Source organism: Moschus berezovskii, chromosome 6 (genome assembly GCF_049115385.1).
Source record: "Moschus berezovskii isolate FMDL1 chromosome 6, NW_MosBer_1.0, whole genome shotgun sequence".
Taxonomy (NCBI): domain Eukaryota; kingdom Metazoa; phylum Chordata; class Mammalia; order Artiodactyla; family Moschidae; genus Moschus; species Moschus berezovskii.
In genome coordinates this window covers 88,170,507-88,194,841 of record NC_142465.1, presented here as the reverse complement: position 1 = coordinate 88,194,841, position 24,335 = coordinate 88,170,507, and the positions used below count along the sequence as shown (strand labels likewise).

General features: G+C 37.8%; 1 protein-coding gene across 5 annotated transcripts in view; it reads right to left on the bottom strand.

Moving 5' to 3' along the window:
• Window positions 1-24,335, bottom strand: part of ITPR2 (inositol 1,4,5-trisphosphate receptor type 2) — a 639,393-nt gene that overhangs the window by 187,918 nt on the left and 427,140 nt on the right. For all 5 annotated transcript variants that reach the window (XM_055395002.2, XM_055395004.2, XM_088837263.1 and 2 more), the window contains 8 exons: window positions 21,030-21,138; window positions 20,135-20,322; window positions 14,771-14,954; window positions 13,816-14,072; window positions 10,443-10,643; window positions 7,830-7,940; window positions 2,223-2,318; window positions 443-565 (listed from right to left, as the gene is read on the bottom strand). In XM_055395002.2, the coding sequence (XP_055250977.1) occupies window positions 443-565; window positions 2,223-2,318; window positions 7,830-7,940; window positions 10,443-10,643; window positions 13,816-14,072; window positions 14,771-14,954; window positions 20,135-20,322; window positions 21,030-21,138 (1,269 nt within the window). The remainder of the gene's footprint in view (window positions 1-442; window positions 566-2,222; window positions 2,319-7,829; window positions 7,941-10,442; window positions 10,644-13,815; window positions 14,073-14,770; window positions 14,955-20,134; window positions 20,323-21,029; window positions 21,139-24,335) is intronic.

Sequence of the window (24,335 nt, the reverse complement as noted above, 5' to 3'; positions counted from 1 at the left end):
GGTAAAAGAACAGAGCCTGTCACTTTACAGGTTCTGCAGGAAATACGCCAGGCTACAATTCAAAGAGACCAGAAGTCTGTTTCGACCTGAATGCATCCCTTCCTTTACACTCTCTGTCTTCTCAGGAGCCTCTCTCCTCTTGCTTCCAGACTTCCATCTGTTGCCATGGATACCTATCCCTCAAGCTCTGACATGGGATTCTCTCCTCCTTCTGGCCCAGTTTTTGGTACCAAGTACTGTTTTCTTGTGGACCAGCTCTGACCATAGCCCTAGGGGCACCAGCAGGCATTCTGGGAGCGTTTTCTTCTCTTGACTCAGAGCAAGGGACACAAGGGCTGAATAAATGGAAGGACCAGATCTTGAAAGTATTGACAGCAAGCCATGACATAAGATGAGATTGATAAGATTAGCAGAACAATACAAAGATAAAAAAATGTGATACCTGATGGGCCAGGATATAGATATTGTGTCCAACATCCTTTGGGGAAACATCATCATCTCCGCCCTCATCATCCCCACGATCGCATTCCAATCCTTGGTTATAGGCATTCTTCATCACATCCACCTATCAAAAAACCAATAGGAACATCAAGACTTGAAATGCCACAAACAACATGCATTTGCCTAGTTTATGGGGTATAATTGAAAACTGGAATCCCTCCTAAGACTTGAAAAATATACAAGAATTCTAAATGAAAATGGCATTGGAAACCTTCTTCATTTAAATGATTATGGAATTATTTTCCTACAAAATTCTGTTTTCCTTGGAAATTTTGGCTTTGATTTTTGAAAGCTGACAGTGCCAAAGTTCCCATGAATTAGGAGACTTTGGAACCCTGATAAGCATCCGTTATTTATCAAGAGTCCACTAATAACAAGAACACATGGTGCTGGACAGATACCATCCTCTGCCTGAGGACCCAATGGTGGATAAGACAGAGTTTCTGCCCACAGGGAGCTTACCATCCAGTGGAAGAGTCAGCAAGGTCATCATAACAGTCCTGCTTGCAGCAGGAATAAGTGTGAAGAACTCAGTAAGCACAGGGCAGGGGCATTAATTCAGGCAGGAGGTTGAGGGTGGGCCACAAGGAGGAAGTGGATGATGGGACAATAGTGTTGTAGATAAAGGAAATGATATTTTCAAAGGACCATTGTGCAGAGTTGCTGTTGAATGAAAACATAACTCACCACCCGCATTTAACTATGAGGATGAGGAAGTGTCTTGTTCTTCCTAGCCTACTGCCTTGCAGATACTATGCTGTCATTAAATATATGTTAAATCAAACTGCACCTTATCTTTTTATTTGCATTCTCCCACTCTGTTCCTTACTATTAAAGAGAGCAAAAGAGGTCCTTCATACATCATATTTCCCTACCCCCCCTGCCTCTCTGCTCTTCTCCTAACCTTCCATATTTCCTGTTAACATTACACATTGCTTCCCTATCCCTTCCCTGCACCTACTGGGCCCACAGTTTGTTCTAATATTTAGCAAACGTTCTTTCACATCAATGAACTTATCCTGCTTACACATTAAAAGTGCCTTCATAAAGTTGCCCATAGCACCAACAGGGGTACTCAAATAACTAGGACTTAGTTATTAGGGGACTGGCTATGCAGTTTGAGAATGTTCTCAATGCTTTTGAAACTCAATGCTGTTAAAGCATGCTGATATTTCTTCATAATTCCCATGTCACAGTGAGGAGGAAAATATAACCTCTCCAATAGGAAGACAACACTAATGATCTCCGGGGATTTCCCATCAGGTCTCCATGCAGTTTTCTCCAGGCTGAACACTGTGTCATGTTTCACTAAAGACAACTGCAAAAGATATTTATTTTGCTTTTATTTTCAGAAAGAGGTGTAAATATAATTTTTGAGGGGTACAAACATTTTTATTTATCTTCCTCACATACATCCTAATACACAAACTAAAGCAAACGTTTTTGGCGGGCAAAAATAATTTGCAGATAGTTCAGTCAAGTGTAACAAGCTGGTTAAGAAAAGTATTTAGAGTGGATAAACCAATGAAGTCATAAGGACCCAAATCACACAGGCCTTTGCTTTCATAAGACTTCTGAGGTATCAGTAATGGCAGGTCGTGATGTGCCATCATGTCTTGGTAGATCATGGAAAGCCAGGAGACTTTTCCCCTGACATGTATACTATACACTGTCCCTTTTAGGTTACACATTATTGACATGACTTTCAAAACTTTTCTTACCAGTTCTCTGGGTCTCATGTTGAAAAGAATCCTTTCTGCATTCTCGCTGTCATGTCTGCTTTCCATGATGGCCAGCAAAAGCTTGGAGGCATTGTTCTAAAGATACACATTGAGTTGATGCACATGAAAAGTCTATTTCATGGATTAAGGATCCCTTGCATGTGTTTTAATTGAGATTATCAGGACTATTTTTTTTAAATGAAGCACAATTATAAACTCCTACTTTTCGGATGGCTTATTAACATTTTAAAAGAGAATGTTTTATTTTATTGTCAAGACAAAATAAAAGCGATGAATCATTTGAGATAAGTTACAGAGGAAATTTTAAATATTGCTATAAAGACATTTTAAACACAAAATTGACTTTATATATGATACATTAAAATATAATCATATCTTCCTTCACTATTTCCTAAGGAGGCCTTTCTGTGAAGACAATCTAACAAGACAGTAAGGTGAACCAGTATCAAGGACATATTTTACAAAAATGGCATATATTTCATTAGAATTTAGCACAACTGTTTTTAACATAAAACATCAATTCATAGCAAATCAAAATCTTAAATAAATTTTATCAATAATTAGTGAGAATTAATTTATAAAATTCTAAATTCATGAGTTAGAAACAAAATATAAATTTATTGATAACAGTTTAGACTCCCTACATGGCAATATATATATGCAACATTTTAACAAGCTGGGTTGTAGAATATTTTCTATTTTTGTTTAATAGAAAATAATAACATTTCATGTTGTCTTTGGTGCTTCCTAGTTTGGTTTTAAAAATATATTCTCTCAAACATATTTACCTATAGAAGAAATCTTAAATGTCTCTGATTCAGCCAATTTATTATCCAAAATGGGTATCACACAATTACAGAAAGTGTTACAACACAAAGCACAATATCTTCAATGTTTGGAATGATGCTCCATTTTCAATTTCTACAGATTTGCACAAATCCTAAAATTCGCTTTTTATAATCCAGCATCCCACAGAAACAACATATCTTTTAAAAAGTAAGGTTCTAGAGTTAGTGAAGAGCTTACATCTTTAGAGCAATCTGAATTGACCCAATAGAATCAAAAGCTAAAACCCTGGCAACACTAACAGTACTCTAATGAACTTCACTCAGTAGGCCTAATACAAAGGAGCTTTGTACATCCAATTTCAGAATATTGGCAATATGGTGTTTTTCCTAACCAATCTTTTTCATACTATCTTGGAGGAATAGAAATCCTGTAAATGATCTACTGAAATCTGATCAATTTGAAAGTTCAAGAGATTATATATGCTAAGAAATCAATTTTTATGTGTTAATAAAGGATTCTCTTCCAAAAGAAGCTAGAGTCCTTAGACCAAAACAACAACAACAGTAACAATAGCAACAAAAAACCCTACTTATTTTTAAAAATTCAGCAATTTATAGTCCAGGTCAGTTATGAAATGTAAATTAAAAGGGACAAGATATATATATGAAAAAATTCATGAAATTGTATAGTAAATGAGTAAAGTTAAAAATACTTAAAATTATACCTGCTTAAGTAATTAAATTTAAGAGTAAATGATATATAATAAAACCTTAACATTTTTTTCATATGGCATCTATATAATGTTCCAGGGAATTTACAATTAAAAGCATCCTACCTATACCTTCTAATATTTGCCAGTATACTATATTATTCTGTCTTACAAACATTGTTCTCATATTGGCCATTATGTACAAAGCCTCATGGATTATTTAGAAACATACACTCATCTCTCTTAGTAAAATATTATAAATATTTCAATTCAAATTCATTCATTTTCTATTTTACACATACCCTGACCTATCCAACTGTCATATTTTGAAAAGGTAACATAAATGAAATTTTAAATGACCCTTTTTTCAAAATAGATTTTCATTTGAATAGCCAAGAATATCTTCATACAGGTAAGGCATACCCTATTAATTAGGGTTCCCCCCCATAGGTCTGAATTTGTAAATAATCTATATGTTTACACTTTGTTTTAGTCTATTTTTTAGATTTTTATTTTGATGTGGGCCATTGTTAAAGTCCTTACTGCATTTGTCACAATATGGCTTCTGTTTTATGTTTTATATTTTTGGCCATGACGTATGCGATCTTAGCTCCCCAACTAGGGATTCAACCCACAACTCCTGCAATGGAAGGTGAAGTCTCAACCACTAGACTGCCAGGGAAGTCCCCTACACTTTGTTTTAAGTTGATGAATCCTTCAGTATTTCTCCCAGTTAAGTTATATCTATTTAAAATGAGATTTAAAGGTATAAGTCTTTAGATAAATGAAAGATTAAAAAAAGAAAATCAAAGGCTTCAAAATGCTGTTTCTTTCTGAAATATGGTTAAAGATGAATTCAAGATAAAATCATTTTTTTTCTAGTAACTCAAATTAAGCTATCATGTCTGAGGAGGCCTTACAAATAGCTGTGAAAAGAAGAGAGGCGAAAAGCAAAGGAGAAAAGGAAAGATATAAGCATCTGAATGCAGAGTTCCAAAGAATAGCAAGGAGAGATAAGAAAGCCTTCCTCAGTGATCAATGCAAAGAAATAGAGGAAAACAACAGAATAGGAAAAACAAGAGACCTCTTCAAGAAAATTAGAGATTCCAAGGGAACATTTCATGCAAAGATGGGCTCGATAAAGGACAGAAATGGTATGGACCTAACAGAAGCAGAAGATATTAAGAAGAGGTGGCAGGAATACACAGAAGAACTGTACAAAAAAGATCTTCACGACCAAGATAGTCACGATAACGTGATCACTGACCTAGAGCCAGACATCTTGGAATGTGAAGTCAAGTGGGCCTTAGAAAGCATCACTACTAACAAAGCTAGTGGAGGTGATGGAATTCCAGTTGAGCTATTTCAAGTCTTGAAAGATGATGCTGTGAAAGTGTTGCACTCAATATGCCAGCAGATTTGGAAAACTCAGCAGTGGCCACAGGACTGGAAGAGGTCAGTCTTCATTCCAATCCCAAAGAAAGGGAATGCCAAAGAATGCTCAAACTACCGGACAATTGCACTCATCTCACACGCTAGTAAAGTCATGCTCAAAATTCTCCAAGCCAGGCTTCAGCAGTATGTAAACCGTGAACTCCCAGATGTTCAAGCAGGTTTTAGAAAAGGCAGAGGCACCAGAGATCAAATTGCCAACATCCACTGGATCATGGAGAAAGCAAGAGAGTTTCAGAAAAACATCTATTTCTGCTTCATTGACTATGCCAAAGCCTTTGACTGTGTCGATCACAATAAACTGTGGAACATTCTGAAAGAGATGGGAATCCCAGACCACCTGACCTGCCTCTTGAGAAACCTGTATGCAGGTCAGGAAGCAACTGTTAGAACTGGACATGGAACAACAGACTGGTTCCAAATAGGAAAAGGTGTACGTCAAGGTTGTATATTGTCACCTTGCTTATTTAACTTCTATGCAGAGTACATCATGAGGAACGCTGGGCTGGAAGAAGCACAAGCTGGAATCAAGATTGCTGGGAGAAATATCAATAACCTCAGATATGCAGATGACACTACCCTTATGGCAGAAAGTGAAGAGGAACTCAAAAGCCTCTTGATGAAAGTGAAAGAGGAGAGTGAAAAGGTTGGCTTGAAGCTCAACATTCAGAAAACAAAGATCATGGCATCTGGTCCCATCACTTCATGGGAAATAGATGGGGAAACAGTGGAAACAGTGTCAGACTTTGTTTTTTTGGGCTCCAAAATCACTGCAGATGCTGATTGCAGCCATGAAATTAAAAGACGCTTGCTCCTTGGAAGGAAAGTTATGACCAACCTTGATAGTATATTAAAAAGCAGAGACATTACTTTGCCAACCAAGGTCCGTCTAGTCAAGGCAATGGTTTTTCCTGTTGTCATGTATGGATGTGAGAGTTGGACTGTGAAGAAGGCTGATCGCCGAAGAATCGATGCTTTTGAACTGTGGTGTTGGAGAAGACTCTTGAGAGTCCCTTATACTGCAAGGAGATCCAACCAGTCCATTCTAAAGGAGATCAATCCTGGATGTTCATTGGAGGGACTGATGCTAAAGCTGAAACTGCAATACTTTGGCCACCTCATGCGACGAGTTGACTCACTGGAAAAGACTCTGATGCTGGGAAAGGTTGGGGGCGGGAGGAGAAGGGGACGACGGAGAATGAGATGGCTGGATGGCGTCACCGATTCTGTGGACATGAGTTTGAGTGTACTCCGGGAGTTGGTGATGGACAGGGAGGCCTGGCGTGCTGTGATTCATGGGGTCGCGGAGAGTCGGACACGACTGAGCGACTGAACTGAACTGAACTGAACTGATAGGCCAGGCTGACTTTGCTAACTGAAGAATGAAGTTAATGAGGAAAAGGACACAAGTGCGATCTACATGAGAATCACCTTCTTTCTCATTTATGAAGAGAAAGATAAAAGCTGACACCTATTGCAAATAAAAATAGTGAAAATACACAAACATAACTCTATCTGCTTATTAAGAGCCATTACATAATTTCCACATAGGTAGGGCATATATGTATTCCATTATGTAATCTAAATCTATATTTAGAGACAACTATAAAAATACCATTTCTATCCTTCTTGGCCATAAATTTACCTATAAAAGGTAAACTTTATCCTCTCTATGATATTGGATCAACCCTATGTTTAAGGAAAAAACTTTTCCGTAAAGTTTTTAATTTTCTGCAATGTTTTCAGTTCTAACACCTAACATATGCAGTCTTTAATAATTCATCTCAATTGAATATCATGTCTTTTTATTTGGAACTATATAGTTTCTTGTGTATATTCACTTATATATATCCATTTGAACAAAAAGTTGAAGAAATTTTTTTCAAAATGTCATTATGCTCCTGACTTCTGATAAATGGAACTGCTATAAAGTATGCACATGATTTAAGCTAAAGCAACTTCTCAAAGGGGGCTTCCCTGGTGGCTCAGCGGTAAAGAAGCCGCCTGCAATGCAGGAGATACAGGTTCAGACCCTGGGTCAGGAAGACCCCAGGGAGAAGGAAATGGCAACCCTTTCCAGTATTCTTGTCTGGAAAATCCCATGGACAGAGAACATGGGGTTGCAAGAGCTGGACACAACTTAGCAACTAAACAAAAACTTCTCAAAGGGAGCGTGAAAATGGCTTACATTACTGGGGAAAAATTAAAATTCTAATATAAAAGAAACCAACTTTTAGAAAATAGACATAAAACTAAAACGGAGCCCTCTTCTACCATAGTCTCCTTAATTGTGACTTATTAGATAGAATTCTATAGTCAAGATGAATTAAAAACATGTGGCATAGTGAATGTTCAGCATCTTATGTTCCTCTATATAATGAAAAATAGAAAAGAAAAGCAGTGAAACAAAGTGGCTGCTTAAAAACATTTCCAGTAAGGTACCCTCAAATCTTATTTGACACTTTATCAGGAATTCAGTGCTTTTACTATCCCTTTCTGTCAATTCATTACTTGAAAGTATGATAATACCTTGCTTTTTAGAAGACCTTCTTGAACATTTAGAGTCAACTCTGAAAGTGAGTTTTATACAGAGAATGTCACTTTTCCCTTCCCCCCACCAATGGGTTTGCTTTTACCTTTAGTTGGAGCACTAGGTCCATTCGATATTTACCAAGAGGGTTTATGTCATTTAGAATCAAAGCAATGATGATATCAATTCCATTAGATTCATGAGTAGCAATACATGTCTAGAAAATAAAATATTTTAAAAATAACAGTCTATTTACAACATAAGAGCACTAGAGGCCATGACATAAAATAACGGAATCACTTTAGCTTTTTGACCTTTAAAATACAATTAAGATTTAACTTTGAGATTAAGTCTAATATAAGTCAAAGATTTAACTTTACTTATTCTTTTACATAGAGTCTATTATTTGATTAGTGTTAATTAAATGACTTGTATGAAGAACACAGAGAAAGACATTGTATGAAACAGGTATCTTTTCAGGTGAACCATTTTTGTAGAATTTCAAAAAACAATGGTTAACTAAACACTTGGTCTATAAATTTTTATATGTCCTTCATTAGAGAAATTCTTTAAATTTATAATTTTAAGATCTGATCAATTTTAAGAGAATATTCCTGTTTATAAAAACCTTATGCCCAAGGTTTGTAAGTCAACTTTATCTGTAATGATGTGGCATCTTCATTTCTCTGCTATATAATGCTAAATGAGTAACAATCTATGCTGTTGACTGTGCTGGGAATACAGTCACCTCCTGATATTTCAGACATTGGGTCAATTATGCTGGTTGAGGGAAAAGGTCAGCAGATTCCTTAAACTTAAGCAATTTATAGAGGAATCTGACTTGGGAAAAGTTTATAAAGTACCCTGAGAGATAAATGTCAGTATTTTTGAAGGTTAGGGCCTACCGTGTTAGGACTCTGAATTTAATTTATTTTATACAACTTGAAAATCAGAAACTCATGGGTTGGAATTTGTGGAACTGCATCTTACCATGCAGCACCCAGAGTCAAAGGGGTTTGAAAAATTGAAACCCAGGTAAGATAAACGAGAAAGAGTAAAATCAAGGTAATTCTGAACGGATTGTTATTTTTCAGAATGGGCTTTATTTCTCTCTTCACACAAGGAAATTTTTACTCCCCTGACACCAAGGAGAGGTATCTTCCATTTATCTACATTTCCTGAGGTTCTTCTGCTCATGACAATGGTTGCTAAACTTAGAGGAAATCAACTTGCGGATCATTTCTGAAATTTGCTAGCAATTTTCCTTCCTTCCACATATTTCCAGAGCATGGGGTTCATAGTAAGCTTATTTTTAGAGTATATGGAATTCATGCTATATTATTATTAATTTCTGTTTTTAGCTAATTTGATTTAGTAACTTTCAAAACTCAGTTTCATTTTCTTAAAAAACCAAGAGTGGAGAATTCATGCTTTCTATTATAGATTTACTTGATTTTAACCAACAACAAAATGAAATCTTCGAATCTGCATATATTTCCTTAACTTAAAATCAACAGTTAGGTTTTCTTATATTATTGCCCTGGAAGAGTGAAATATAATACAGAACAAAAATCCACAAACTTTTTCACCATGTCACATGCATATTACAGGGGGCAAAGATCCCCATAACAAATTATTTATGCCAATGATTGTCATGTTTTTGTGCTACATACCTATGTATGTACATGTATGTGTGTGTACTTTGTACGTATATGTCATACAATTTGCAATAGAAAAGCAATTACTTTTCAACATTTCTTTCCTGTATCAAGCACTGACATTTGGTCTCAGTGGCTTCTTTAAAATTTATATCCAGAAATGTTTGTGATTTGAAAATTCTTCCTTCCAGGGTGGATCCATGCTTGTGATGGTAGCTCCATAACACTTGTGTGGATGCAAAGTCAATAAACTCCAGGCTGTCCCCCGCCCTTTACCAACCCAAGTATTCCATCTTATACTCCCTCTCTGTGTCTGTGATATCCAGGAAAATGGAATCAGAGACAAATACTTGGAAGAGGGAGTCGAAATTATGCCCTGGAAAATGTTATACGGTCAAAAGCGCACTCTGTTTAGACTCAACCACAAGTCCTGAGTTTTAAGAAGGGCCCTACAACTTAAGAGATTCCATTACTCTGGGACCTTGAACATCACTTTATTTCTGAGTCACAATCTGCTGCTGCTGCTGCTGCTAAGTCGCTTCAGTCGTGTCCAACTCTGTGCGACCCCATAGACGGCAGCCCACCAGGCTCCCCCGTCCCTGGGATTCTCCAGGCAAGAACACTGGAGTGGGTTGCCATTGCCTTCATCAGCAAAATGGGAGCAATATGATCTATTTGCTACATTTACTGTCAATATAAAGATGGTAATATACACAACCCACTGCAGTGGAGCCGAAGAAGCCAAAGGGAGCTGATGCCACAAATCCTGGAGAGACTGACTAAAGATGAAAATTGATCAATGATGAAAAAATATATTGTACTCTGATTTTTATCTGGGATGTTTTCATGGGAATTTCCTTTTACAGTGAAATTAAATTAAAATATGGCACAGTATTTGCTAGTCCATAATTCAGTCTTTGTATGCTTTGTTAGGAAAGTAAAAATACCTGGCAAAGTAAAAGAAAGATCTTTCAAATGCACACAAAGCTTGGCTCTTTCACCAATTTCATCCTTTGGCTAACTGGTCGGAATAATTTTTGTGAAGGACTGCTCTCAGTTACCTGATTTTCATGGCATGGACCTTGGCAATACTCAGTCAAGCTCTCCAGAGTCTGGTTGACCAGCACGACATTCTTCTCGTTGATGTAGAGACCCAAGAGTCCCAGGCCCCCTGTTGTACTTCCACAAATGCAATCCAAAAACTGAAGGGTCTCACAGACAAGGTTGTAATTGGTTTTGTTGTTTTGATTCCTCAGGAAGTGCTAAACACAAAAGAAAATATACCCAAGGCATTAAAAAAAAATCACTATGCTAAATGTTTTCAGTTTTCTTTCTATGGGTGTTTTTCCAACTCAAGAGGATCCCCATGGCAATGTGGAACGGACCTGCTCTTTATAAGGAAGTATTCACATTTATTACATTTCTCTTGGGATTAAGAAAAGAGAGATATATTTTTCAAGCATCTATATTTATCAATTCAGTTCATAACAAACATTTCTCAATGTCATTATCTTAAAACTATATACAAAGGGCAAAAATAATTAAGTAGCAGGTAAGGAGAAAAGAAAAAGGAAACCAGAAGAAGTTAATTAGGGAAAGAAGCAATCAAATAGTCAACTAAGCAATCCCTTATACATAGTGCAGCTTCAAATAATACAACCACTATGAAGGGCAAATTGGAGGACCTGTCAATATTTTCAGTAACAGACAAACTACAAAGAGATCCAGAGCACACTGCTTGTAACAACCCCAACTGAAAATCACACCATGCCAATCACAATGTGACTGATTTAATAAATAATTGTATATCCAAACACTGAAATACTTAGAGGTTATAAGAATGAGGTACTCCAGGGGGCTTTCCTGGTAATTCAATCATTGGGATTCTTCCTTGCAGTGCAAGAGATGCAGGTTTGATCCCTGGTCAGAGAAGTAAGATCCCACATGCAGTGGAGTAACTAAGCCCGCTTAGACTGTATGTTCCAGAGCCTGCCCACCACAACTAAATGATTTCATATGATACAGTGAAGATCCTGTGTGTGCAACTAAGACTCAATGCAGCCAAATAAATAAATAAATACTTAAAGAAAAAGCAGGAGGCACTTCAATATGTACTGACATAAACACAATTTAGTAATAATTTAGAAATTAACTTAGTGATAATTAATCTAGTAACTGCTATTCAGTCACGAGGTCATGTCCGACTTTTGAGACCCCATGGACTACAGTGCAACAGGCTTCGCTGCCTTCACCATCTTACAGAGCTTGCTCAAACTCATGTCCATTGAGTTGGTGATACCATCCAACCATCTCATCCTCTGTTGTCCCCTTCTGCCTTCAATCTTTCCCAGCCTTGGGGTTTTTTCCAATGAGTTGGCTCTTCCCATCAGATGGCCAAAGAACTAGCGCTTCAGCACCAGTCCTTCCCATGAATATTCAGGGTTGATTTTCTTTAGGATTGATTGGTTTGATTTCCTTGCTGTCCAAGGGACCTTCAAGAGTCTTCTCCAACACCACAGTGCAAAAGCATCAATTCTTTGGCACTCAGCCTTCTTTATGGTCCAACTCTCACATGCATACATGACTAATGGAAAAACCATAGCTTTGACTAGATCGACCTTTGTTGGCAAAGGGATATCTCTGTTTTTTAAGATACTCTCTAGGTTTGTCATAGTTTTTCTTCGAAGGAGAAAGCATCTTCTAATTTCATGGCTGCAGTCACCGTTCAGTGATTTTAGAGTCCAAGAAAACAAAGTATGTCACTGCTTCCATTTTCCCCCCATCTATTTGCCATGAAATGATGAGACGCGATGCCATGATCTTACTTTTTTGAATGTTGAGTTTTAAGCCAGCTTTTTCACTCTCTTCTATCACTCTCATCGAGACGCTCTTTAGTTCCTCTTTGCTTTCTGCCACTAATGTGGTATCATGTGCATTTCTGAGGTAGTTGATATTTCTCCTGGCAATCTTGATTTCAGCTTGTGAGTCATCTATCCCAGCATATCACATGAAGTCCTCTGCATGTAAGTTAAATAAGTAGGGCGACAATATACAGCCTTGACGTATTCCTTTCCCAATTTTGAACCAATCTGCTGTTCCATGTAAGGTTCTAACTGTTGCTTCTTGACGTGCATGCAGGTTTCTCAGGAGGCAGGTAAAATGGTCTCATATTCCCACCTTTTAAGCACAGAGTCAAAGGCTTTAGCGCAGTCAATGAAGCAGAAGTAGATGTTGTGTTTTTGGAATTCCCTTGCTTTTTCTATGATCTAACAGATGTTTGTAATTTGATAAGGTAGTTACTAAAGGGCTTCCCAGGTAACGCTAGTGGTAAAAAATCCACCTGCCAATGCAGGAGACACGAGACATGGGTTCAATCCTTGTGTCAGGAAGATTCCCTGGAAGAGGAAATATCACCCCACTCCAGTATTCTTGCTTGGAAAATTCCATGGGCAGAGGAGCCTGTTGGGCTACAGTCCATTGGGCCGCAAAGAGTCAGATACAAGATGGCAACTGAGCACACACACACACACGGGATTAACAAACACACACTACCATGTATAAAATAGGTCTTCCCTGGTGGTTCAGATGGTAAAGAATCTGCCTGCAATGTGGAAGACCCAAGTTCGATCCTTGGGGCAGGAATATGCTCTGGAGAAGGGAATGGGTACCCTCTCCAGTATTCTTGCCTAGAGAATTCCATGGAAGATGAGCCTTCTGGGCAACAGTCCAAGGAGTCACAAAGAGTCGGACATGATTGGTCAACTAACACTTTCACTTTCACATATAAAACAGATAAATGTTAAGGATTTACTATATAGCACTGGAAACTATTCAATATCTTGTAATAATCTTTAATGGAAAATAAATTTAAAAGATATGTGTAAATATATATTTAAAAATGGAATCATTTTGCTGTAGTCTTGACACTAACACAATATTGTAAATCAACTAAACTTCAAAGCAAGAAAATCCTCTTCTATATTAATCTGTTTATAATAAAAACATATATTAACTCTGTATATAATAGACATATATTAACTCTGTTTATAATAAAATATAAAGATACTCTGTATCCTCACTCAAGAAATATGAACTGAGTTGGCAATGACGATGGCTCTCCAAGTCTTATAAAACCCTGAAAGGTACAGATGAGGCAAAACTGACCTTATTCAACAAATCTCAGAGTCCTGAGGTTAGATGATACCCACTGAGACTGAAGAGATATGAATTGAGGAGGCAAAGAATGATACTGCAGGAATGCATAAAGGAATTTCCTTCTCATTTTTCTTCACCCAGATACAAAAATTTCTTCCCATTTCAGAAAATCACTACTGTTCTTATTATCTCTCCAAAACAACTTATTAGTTCTATCTGAATTTAATCACTATCATCATAGGCTGGATGCTCAGCTCTCACACAGAACAGAATAAGTACCTGCAGCTCCCGGTTGTGATTCTCACAGAGTAACTGCAGAAACCTCAAAATGGGCTGCATGATGGCAATGGCAGGGCTCATCGTGACTTCCTCGGTGGACTTGTCCTCAGCATTTCCCGCTTCAGGTCCTGCACACATGATGTCTATTTCTGGATCCATTTCTCTTCTGTATACACAGTATGCTTTGGATGTGGCCGAAGAAGCTTCTGTTAACTGCCCTTTCATTCCCTCTTTTAAATGTAATGATGAATCTCTTACTGAAAATAAAGCAGTACTCTTATATTTATGAATTAACTTCCATTTGCTAATTAAAAAAAGACAGTTGCCCAAATTCTCTAACAATTGGATTTCAAATCACCTGACAAGAGGTGAAACAACTTTTGCCAAAAGAATCTGAAGGAGCAACCAAAAAATTAAATATGCACTGGGATATTTTTTTAAAAAGATCTTAATGCTTAGCCCATTTTAGAAGGGCTCCTGTCTTTCTGATAAATATAAAATTAAGAGCTCCTAAATACAAAAAAGGGAGAAAATAGTACAAAGTTCAAAATATTTATACAATTTGTTTTTACTATCCTGATGACTTTGTTATTCCAAATTCCAAGAATCTTTCATAGAGTTTAGCGCTATAATTCTGGTTCTTACAGTTTACATTTCATGAGCATTCAGAAGGTATGGGTAGTTGTTCTTTACCATGAATTTCCCGATGAAATCAAATATTTTCATGTCACTAGTTGCTTTGCACTGATAATTCCTTGTTTGAGGCTGACCCCACAGAGCTGTTTGAAGGTCAATACTGTGACCACGATAATTCAAGGACAGTGTTCCATACACAGAGGCACAGGTGGGATAATTAGACCAAGGTAAGTGAGACGACAAAGATAAATGAGATCTAAAAATTCTGTTACCCTCTTTTCTCTTACTCATTCTCCCAAATACTCAACTAGCCCTTTACCTCTCATCCGTGGGCCAGATGTCATCAGTTCTGTGTCATCATCCCTTTTCTTGTTACCTAAGTCGATGGTGTTAACTGTCACTGTTGATCTTATCTCTTTCTGAGCAGCCTTCATTCGGTCGTAGAGAACTTTGAAGAATTTTTCTGATTTTTTTTGTTCATGTAACTGCTGGTAGAAGGAATACTGCAAGAAAACATATTTTAAGACATTGACCCCCAAGAGTGTTTGAAATAAACATAAGCATTATGGATAAAAGCCCATATTTAATGTGCTGCTCATGATTATTTCATAAACTGACAGCTTTACCAGCCTCCTATACTATTTACTGTGTCCTAATAATAGCTTGTATTTGCTTAGTACTTTCCACTAAAATTCAACATAATTTTATGTTATTGAAGTCACCTTTAGTGATTATTTATTTTAAAATTTCATAAGAACACTGTAAGAGTGGTATGCAAAGAGCTCTTTGATTTTTATATTATTATGAAGTCATGTTTTGTTCAGTACTATTTATTGAGGTCCTGCTATGTTTCAGGCCCCATGCTGTGAAGTGATAGAACACTCAGGAAAAATAGCTACAATTCCTGCCTTCATGACTTTGTAATCTAGATTGGAAAACAACCACTAATTCTGTGATCATCCTGGTAAGTGTGAGTCTACAAAGTTATTTTTCTCTTTACCTAAGTTATTGTATATTTAATTTAGACTGTGTTATCATGGCAGCCTCACTCAGGGACCCACTGATAAGTAGGCACTAAGTCCCTTGGGTATTTTATTAGCTACATTGCTTTGCATAGGATCTAGGACAAGTCCACCATAAAATGCATGAAGTGGACTCTGCTTCACAATCAATAATGATGTGGAAAGGATTCAACAGTCAAAGTATGATAAAAACACATCTCTGGAAATAATGAACCTTAAGATCATCTGCCCTAATCATTGTCTGCTTGGAGAAGTATCCAGAAGAGGTATGAGTTAGGAAACATGATATGCTTTGGACAAGAAATTTTAAGTTATTAAGACTAAAACCACGGGACAGACACAACACAAACAAGAGAAATACAGTAAAAATAATTAATAATGCTAGTAATTCTATTCACTGTACTGATAGGAGAAGAGTTATATAAACGTGATGAGAGACAAAGGGAAGAAAACATCTGAAGAAATAATGACTTCCAGATCAAGTAGAATTGACCATAATCCAACAAAGCAGACAATTTTGGGGAGTTTGGTTCCTGTAGATACCCTTTCTTGAAAGAATGCCTGAAACCATGACTCACAGGTCCTGGGACTTGCAGGTGAGAGTCTGTCTAATGACATCAGGCCTGGAAATGGATACCTGTCTTGAAATTTCTGCTGTGGGTGATGTACATTCTCAAAGCGTTTTCATAAAGTCTTAAAGTCGGTCTCAGACCTACAAGGGGGAAGCACCAGGCAGAGGCAGAGGGCTAGGAACAATTCAAGAAAGCAGGCCAAAAAGCCACAGTAACCATAGCAACCACAGTGAAACCATCAAGCTGGTCCTATTAATTCAGAGGATAAAGGCAGATTTCAGAGACCTCTGTGGTCCCATAAATTACGCTTATGCTAGAACCCTAACATTTTAAATATAATGGCGTTAGAAGGCAGAAAGGGATTCCTATATATTAAAGAGGAAGTTATAGAACTTTGTGGTTCTATTAACACATTGTTTTATAATTTTTGTTGTTCCTTGACATGTATTATCTCATTGATTCCTTCAGGACAACGGTGCGATGAACAGAGTGTACTTATTCCATTTTATATATCAATAAAATAAAGTTTGGTGAATGTAAACGACTTTCTCAATATTATATAATAGTAATAGAGATAGGATTTAAATCTAGATTCTCTGACTCTAAATCACTATATAAAATGACCCTTTAAACTCAAAATAACAAATTATTTACATGGACTTTTAAAAACTAGAAAGGAAATCAATCCTGAATATTCACTGGAGGGACTGACGCTGAGGCTGAGGCTCCAATACTTTGGCCACCTTACACGAAGAACTGACTCATTAGAAAAGACCCTGATGCTGGGAAAGATTGATGGCAGGAGGAGAAGCGGGTAAGAGGATGAGATAGTTGAATGGTATCACTGACTCATGAGTTTGAGCAAGCTTCGTGAGATGGTGAAGGACAGGGAAGCCTAGCATGCTGCAGTCCCTGGCGTCACAAAGAATTAGACACAACTGAGTGACTGAACAAAAATAACAACAAAGCTGAACAGTATGATTTTAATAAAGATAAATAGTGTGCTTTTATAATATATATATAATCTCAAGAGGTAGCATAACAATTTAATCCCTCACAAAGGTGCAGGTTTTGGTTAGGAAACCACCTCCATAAGCTTCAGAGTACAAGGGGAAACTCCTCATTTTTTTTCAGAAGCCAAGTTGCTAGACAAACAGTTCCATGTAATAGCGGAAGGACTTTCCCCCAAGAAGGATGGAGGGCGACTAGAAATGAGAGGGCAGAGAAGAGAAATGAAGTGAAGACCCAGAGAGATGAAGTAATACTAGGGTGTAATGCAGGGTGATCAGTCAGTGAAACTTCCCAGGAATGAGCAGACAGAAGGACATTTTAGAAAGGACATTTTAAATATTTATTATTTATTAGCTGCATCATATGGGGTCTTCTGTTGTGGCATGCAGGCTTAGTTGCTTCACAGCATGTAGGATCTTAGTTCAAACACCAGAAATCAAACCCATGACCTCTGCATTGCAAGTTGGATTCTTAACCAGACGACCACCAAGGAAGTCCTGAAAGGAGATGTTTATAGTGGTTGAGAGCACAGACACTGGAGCCAGTCTGCATGGGCTCCAATCCTAGCTTGATTTCTAACCAGCTACGTGAGCTTACGTGTATCTCAGATTCTTCTTTGGTATGATGAGATAGGATTCAAGTTCCTGCACAGGTTGTTGTGAGGACTAATCAAGCTAATACACAGAAAGCACCAAGAAGATTGCCTAGTATTTAGGAGGCATTATTCTCATTGTGGCTATTATTAGTGTACAATTTGAAATTGTAATTTAACCATCTTTTTTCTCCTCCCCTCAGCCAATTTTTAATTAAGTACATTTAAACATATAAATTGATTTATGTAGCTAGGAGGGTAAACCTTAAGAAAGGGCATCAGATCCCTAATTCAGGACTATAGAAGCTGGGTGTCAAGACAATTCCTGAACTAAGTAAGCAAGATAACAGTGGACAATGAGACAATTAGAATATAAATCCCCCTGGATTTTGACAGAAGTCTTGGGGAGGGCAAGCATTCAAGCTGACCTCAACTAGACCTCTTAGGGCCAGGAGCACACAGTTGACATCTGGGTTACACAATGAAGTAGATAAGTGAGAAATCTGGATAGTGTAAGGCTGGTAAGCAAGACTGCCACAACCCATTTAAAAGATATTCATAAAAATCACTATGTTCTATTTCATCAAGTATTTGTCAAATGGCTATAAAGCTGTAAATATGAAGAACGAGACATGATCCCCCTACTTTAAAGAAGATGACATTTAACTGGAGAAACAGAATATCATATAGATAACAGCCAAGCAAAGCAGCACAGGAAAAGTGCCAAGTGAGCATCCAAGAAGCAAATGCTTTGGGAGCTCAGATAAAGAAGTGGTCCCAAAGGCCACAGCCAAATAGTGAAGACTCTGTGAATAGAAATGGACTTGGACCACTCATTCTTAGGGATGTTCACTTCCGGTTATTTACTGAATCCCTAGGTTGGGCCAGACATGGTGCCAGAAACAAGGGATGTGAAGATGGAAAACATGTGGTCTCAACCTCTAAGGATTCATAATTCATTAGACAGAGCCTGCTGTACTCATGAAGAGGCACACACACACACACAAATGCAGAAATGCTACTGCAGATATCTGCAGGATACAGCAGAAGCAGAGTCACTAGTGGACAATTCTGCCCAGTGGGACATGGGGTGAGAAAAGGCTTCCAAGAGAACTTCATGAGTTGAGTCCCCAAAGAGGAGAAAGTGACATGAGAAACGGCACAGCACAGCTGAGGAGCTATAAAGAGCTTAGTACAGCTGCTGCACAAGAGAAAGGAGGGAGGTGGGGAGAGATGGAGTAAGAAAACTTGGAGAGACTAGATCGTGAAGGAGCATTTGCCTTTGTAGGGGAAAGTGACTGACTTTAAGCAGGAGAATAATAAGTGTTTTGGAAAGGTATCTTTAGAAGCAACATGATTTTTTTTTTTTAGTGCTTATTAAGATGTGGTGTCTACTTGCCATGAATAGGTAAAATAGATTCTGGAATTTCCAGTTAGTTGTTTGCCTTCCTGACCAAGGCAGACCTGGAAATATCTGGTTAGTGAGCGGCAGGGCTCGGAGGAAGAAGCCTATTCCCTGGGAACACGTCCCAGCTCTCAGGATCACACAGTGAGCTCTGCCTTTAGGTGTGGGGAAGTTCAGGGGCAACTTGGCAGGAGTTTCTGAGTCACGTGTGTGCCTTCGGGAAACAGTGGTGTGATCCTACGTGCAGGTAAGCACACTGCTCACCAGAGTGGAGCGCTGACTAGATGAACGATGACTCTCAAGTCACCCCTCCTGAGCTGGATGAGTAAACAGAACGAAATGGTTCTTCTCTCCCCACAACAGTGAAAGCTTCACCTACTCAGAGGCAGCAGGGTAACAAGCACTGGCAGATTTGGGGAAGAGGGAACAGAAGAATTCTCAGTTTCTAAAAAAGTAACTGAGATGCATGGTGAATGCTATCAGAACTTGTTTCAATGTCAAGTACTGTATGAGGAATTTATATATATTACCTCATTTAATAAATGCACTTAATTCCTTTTTTTTACATATAATTCTTGGATAAGTCAAAATGTTGTCGTAATCTGCTTAGTCAGCCTAAAATTTCCCTAAGCAAATGAGACTTTCTGGAATGTTCTGCTTCACTAAATAATTTGCAAAGTTCTGCTTCCCAGGTGGTTCAGTGGTAAAGAACCCATCTGCCTATGCAAGAGACTTGGGTTCAATCTATGGATCAGGAAGATCCCCTGGAAGAGGAAAAGGCAACTCATGCCAGTATTCTTGCCTGACAAATCCCATGGACAGAGGAGTCTGGCAGGCTACAGTCCACGGGGTTGCAAAACAGTCTAACATGACTTTGTGATGAAACGACAACAGTGTACTTACTATAGCAAATCAAAAAATTTATAAGGAAAATGTGATACAAAGTTGTTGTGGGTTTTTTTTCTTTTTGAGATAGTCATGAGAGAGTTAAAGAAAAATCATTACTTGGGTTTCCAAGACAAAGAAGTAAGAAATATAAAATAACCAAATGTAACCAGTGACAATGATGGTAAGCAGGTACCTGAGTTTGTGTGTTTCCTCCTTCCAGCAAGGCAATGCCAAGTAAGATGCCTTCTGAAAAAATTCTGTCATTTTTGGTATTCACTATAACATCGATGACAAGTTCAGATGCACCTTCTTTATCCAGGAGACACTGAATATCTGACATGGATATCCCCATCTTATCTGAATCTTGCCCAGAAAAGCTTCCTGTGATTAGGAAAAATAAATAAGTAAACCTTTGTCAAAAGGCAAAATTAATTCTAAAGCTCAAATTTATTTCATGAACCCAAAATCATGCAAAGGGTTTTTAATGCACTTTATACTTATTTTTCCAGTTTTATTGAGATATAATTGATATATAACATTGTATAAGTTTAAGGTGTACAACATTAATAATTTGATATATGTATAAACTGCAAGATGATGACTACAATAAGATTAAATTCATCATCTCATAAAGTTAATTTGTATTCCTTCTGATGGGAACTTTTAGGACCTATTTTCTTAGCAACTTTCAAATATGCAATACAGTATTGTTACCGATGGTCATCATGTTGTATATTACAGTCCCAAGATTTCTTTATTTAACTGAAAGTTTGTTCCTTTTGACCACTTTCACTTAATTTCTCTACTCCCCACTCTCTGCATCCGGCAACCACAAATCTGATTTCTGTTTCTCTGAGTTTGGAGTTTTTAGATTACATACATAACTGATTATTTCACTTAGCATAATGCCCTTGAGGTCCATCCTAGATGACACAAAAGGCAGGGTTTTCTTTTTGCTATGGCTGATGATGGTGCTTTTTAAATGAATCTTTTCATATTTTTGCTATTTTTAAGTAAAACACTAGAATAACACTGGCACGCAGAGATGTTATTAGAATTTGAAAATAAAGGGAAAAATGATATCTTGCCTCCTCCTTGTGCAGTTTTGCAGTAGGTTCCAGAGAGGTGTCCATTTATAGAGACTCCGTAATCACCTTTAAAGTATCGATTCAGGAGGATTTTTCTTAATGTATTACCCTAATAATAAAAAGGATAAGAAAAATTTTATTGTTCCTTTTTCTAGTAAAAGGGAAAGTTATCAATACATTAAAATGCCACTTAAAATGCATTTTATCAATGATGTTGAACATGGAAAAACTAACATTGTATAATATTTTCTAGGGCAAAAATATGCCAATATTTCCCATGAAAATAACAAAAATGTTTCCTCTCCCAGAAATAAAGAATAAATATACAGTATTTTCAATAGACCAATACAGTCACAAACTATATAAATTTAAAATTGCTTCAAAAGTAGAGGGTCCCAGTGTTGGTAAGAACATTTATGGTGTCTAAAGAAAACACGGATTATTAAATAACCTAAGAATTGGAAAGGAAAAGCCTTCACTTAGAAAGGCCCAGTAAAAAGAGCTAGAAAAGTCCTAGGTGCTCAAAAAATTAACCTTGATAAGACAGAGTGAATTATATTTAAATTATAAGAACTTTATTCAGAAGACGGTGGGCAAAAGATAGTCTATCAAACACACAACTCAAAAATTCCTGTTTTCTACTGTTGATTGCTAATGAGGTTGACAGATAGTCATATACTAATTGGTTGTTTGGATTTCCTCTTTTAGAAAGAGTTTGTTTACCTGATTTTTTTCAATTAGATTATTTCTTTCGCTATTGACAAAAAGGAGTTCCTTATATACTAATTTCTGATTGCAGCCAGGAAATTAAAAGACGCTTACTCCTTGGAAGGAAAGTTATGACCAACCTAGATAGCATATTAAAAAGCAGAGACATTACTTTGCCAACCAAGGTTCGTCTAGTCAAGGCTATGGTTTTTCCCGTGGTCATGTATGGATGTGAGAGTTGGACTGTGAAGAAAGCTGATCACCAAAGAATTGATGCTTTTGAACCGTAGTGCTGGAGAAGACTCTTGAGAGTCCCTTGGACTGCAAGGAGATCCAACCAGTATATTCTAAAGGAGATCAATCCTGGGTGTTCATTGGAAGGACTGATGCTAAAGCTGAAACTCCAATACTTTGGCCACCTCATGCAACAAGTTGACTCACTGGAAAAGAGTCTGATGCTGGGAGGGACTGGGGTGGGAGGAGACCGGGACGACCGAGAATGAGATGGCTGGATGGCATCACCGACTCTGTGGACATGAGTTTGAGTGAACTCCGGGAGTTGGTGATGGACAGGGAGGCCTGGCGTGCTGTTATTCAAGGGGGCGCAAAGAGTCAGACACGACTGAGCGACTGAACTGAACTGAACTGGAGTCCTTTGTCAGTTATATATGTTGTAAAATCTTCTTGTTTATTACTCCTCTTTCATCACTTTTCTTTAATGAAAAGAGCCGTTTAATTTTAACGTAGGCACATTCATCAGTGTTTTTCACTAGTCTTGCATTTTTGCATTTTTGTTAGAAATTCTTTCCAGCTCTGGTTCAGAAAGACATTTTCAAATATACTCTTCCAAAAGTTGAAAATTTTGCCTTTCACATTTAGATCTATACTCCAATTTGAATTGAATTTTGTGCCAGGTGAAAGGTAAGATCTTAATTTAATTTTTTCCATATTGACATCAATTGTTCCCACATAATTTATTGCAAAAATCATTTTACCACTTATCATCAATAAACTTCTACCATATACCAAAATTTTTCTGTCTTCAATTTTGTATGGATTACAAGAGATTTTAAAATAGTATATTTTGCAATATAGTTGCTTGCATGAACAGAAGAAATATCAGTTCAGTTCAGTTGCTCAGTCATGTCCGACTCTTAGCGACCCCATGAACCACAGCACGCCAGGCCTCCCTGTCCATCACCAACTCCCGGAGTTCACTCAAACTCATGTCCATCGAGTCGGTGATGTCATCCAGCCACCTCATTCTCTGTCGTCCCCGTCTCTTCCTACCCCCAATCGCTCCCAGCATCAGAGTCTTTTCCAGTGAGTCAACTCGTTGCATGAGGTGGCCAAAGTATTGGAGTTTCAGCTTTAGCATCAGTCCTTTCCAATGAACACCCAGGATTGATCTCCTTTAGAATATACTGGTTGGATCTCCTTGCAGTCCAAGGGACTCTCAAGAGTCTTCTCCAGCACCACAGTTCAAAAGCATCAATTCTTCGGTGATCAGCTTTCTTCACAGTCCAACTCTCACATCCATACATGACCACGGGAAAAACCATAGCCTTGACTAGACGGACCTTGGTTGGCAAAGTAATGTCTCTGCTTTTTAATATGCTATCTAGGCTGGTCATAACTTTCCTTCCAAGGAGTAAGTGTCTTTTAATTTCATGGCTGCAATCAGCATCCGCAGTGATTTTGGAGCCCCAAAAAATAAAGTCTGACACTGTTTCCACTGTTTCCCCATCTATTTCCCAAGAACTGATGGGACCAGATGCCATGATCTTCGTTTTCTGAATGTTAAGCTTCAAGCCAACCTTTTCACTCTCCTCTTTCACTTTCATCAATAGGTCTTTGAGTTCCTCTTCACTTTCTGCCATAAGGGTAGTGTCATCTGCATATCTGAAGTTATTGATATTTCTCCTGGCAATCTTGATTCCAGCTTGTGCTTCTTCCAGCCCAGCGTTCCTCATGATGTACTCTGCATATAAGTTAAATAAGCAGGGTGACAATACACAACCTTGACGGACTCCTTTTCCTATTTGGAACCAGTCTGTTGTTCCATGTCCAGTTCTAACTGTTGCTTCCTGACCTGCATACAGGTTTCTCAAGAGGCAGGTCAGGTGGTCTGGGATTCCCATCTCTTTCAGAATGTTCCACAGTTTATTGTGATCCACACAGTCAAAGGCTTTGGCATAGTCAATGAAGCAGAAATAGATGGTTTTCTGAAACTCTCTTGCTTTCTCCATAATCCAGCGGATGTTCGCAATTTGATCTCTGGTTCCTCTGCCTTTTCTAAAACCTGCTTGAACATCTGGAAGTTCATGATTCACATATTGCTGGAGCCTAGCATGGAGAATTTTGAGCATGACTTTACTAGCGTGTGAGATGAGTACAATTGTGCGGTAGTTTGAGCATTCTTTGGCATTGCCTTTCTTTGGGATTGGAATGAAGACTGATCTTTTCCAGTCCTGTGGCCATTGCTCAGTTTTCCAAATTTGCTGGCATATTGAGTGCAGCACTTTCACAGCATCATCTTTTAGGATTTGAAATAGCTCAATTGGAATTCCATCACCTCCACTAGCTTTGTTCATAGTG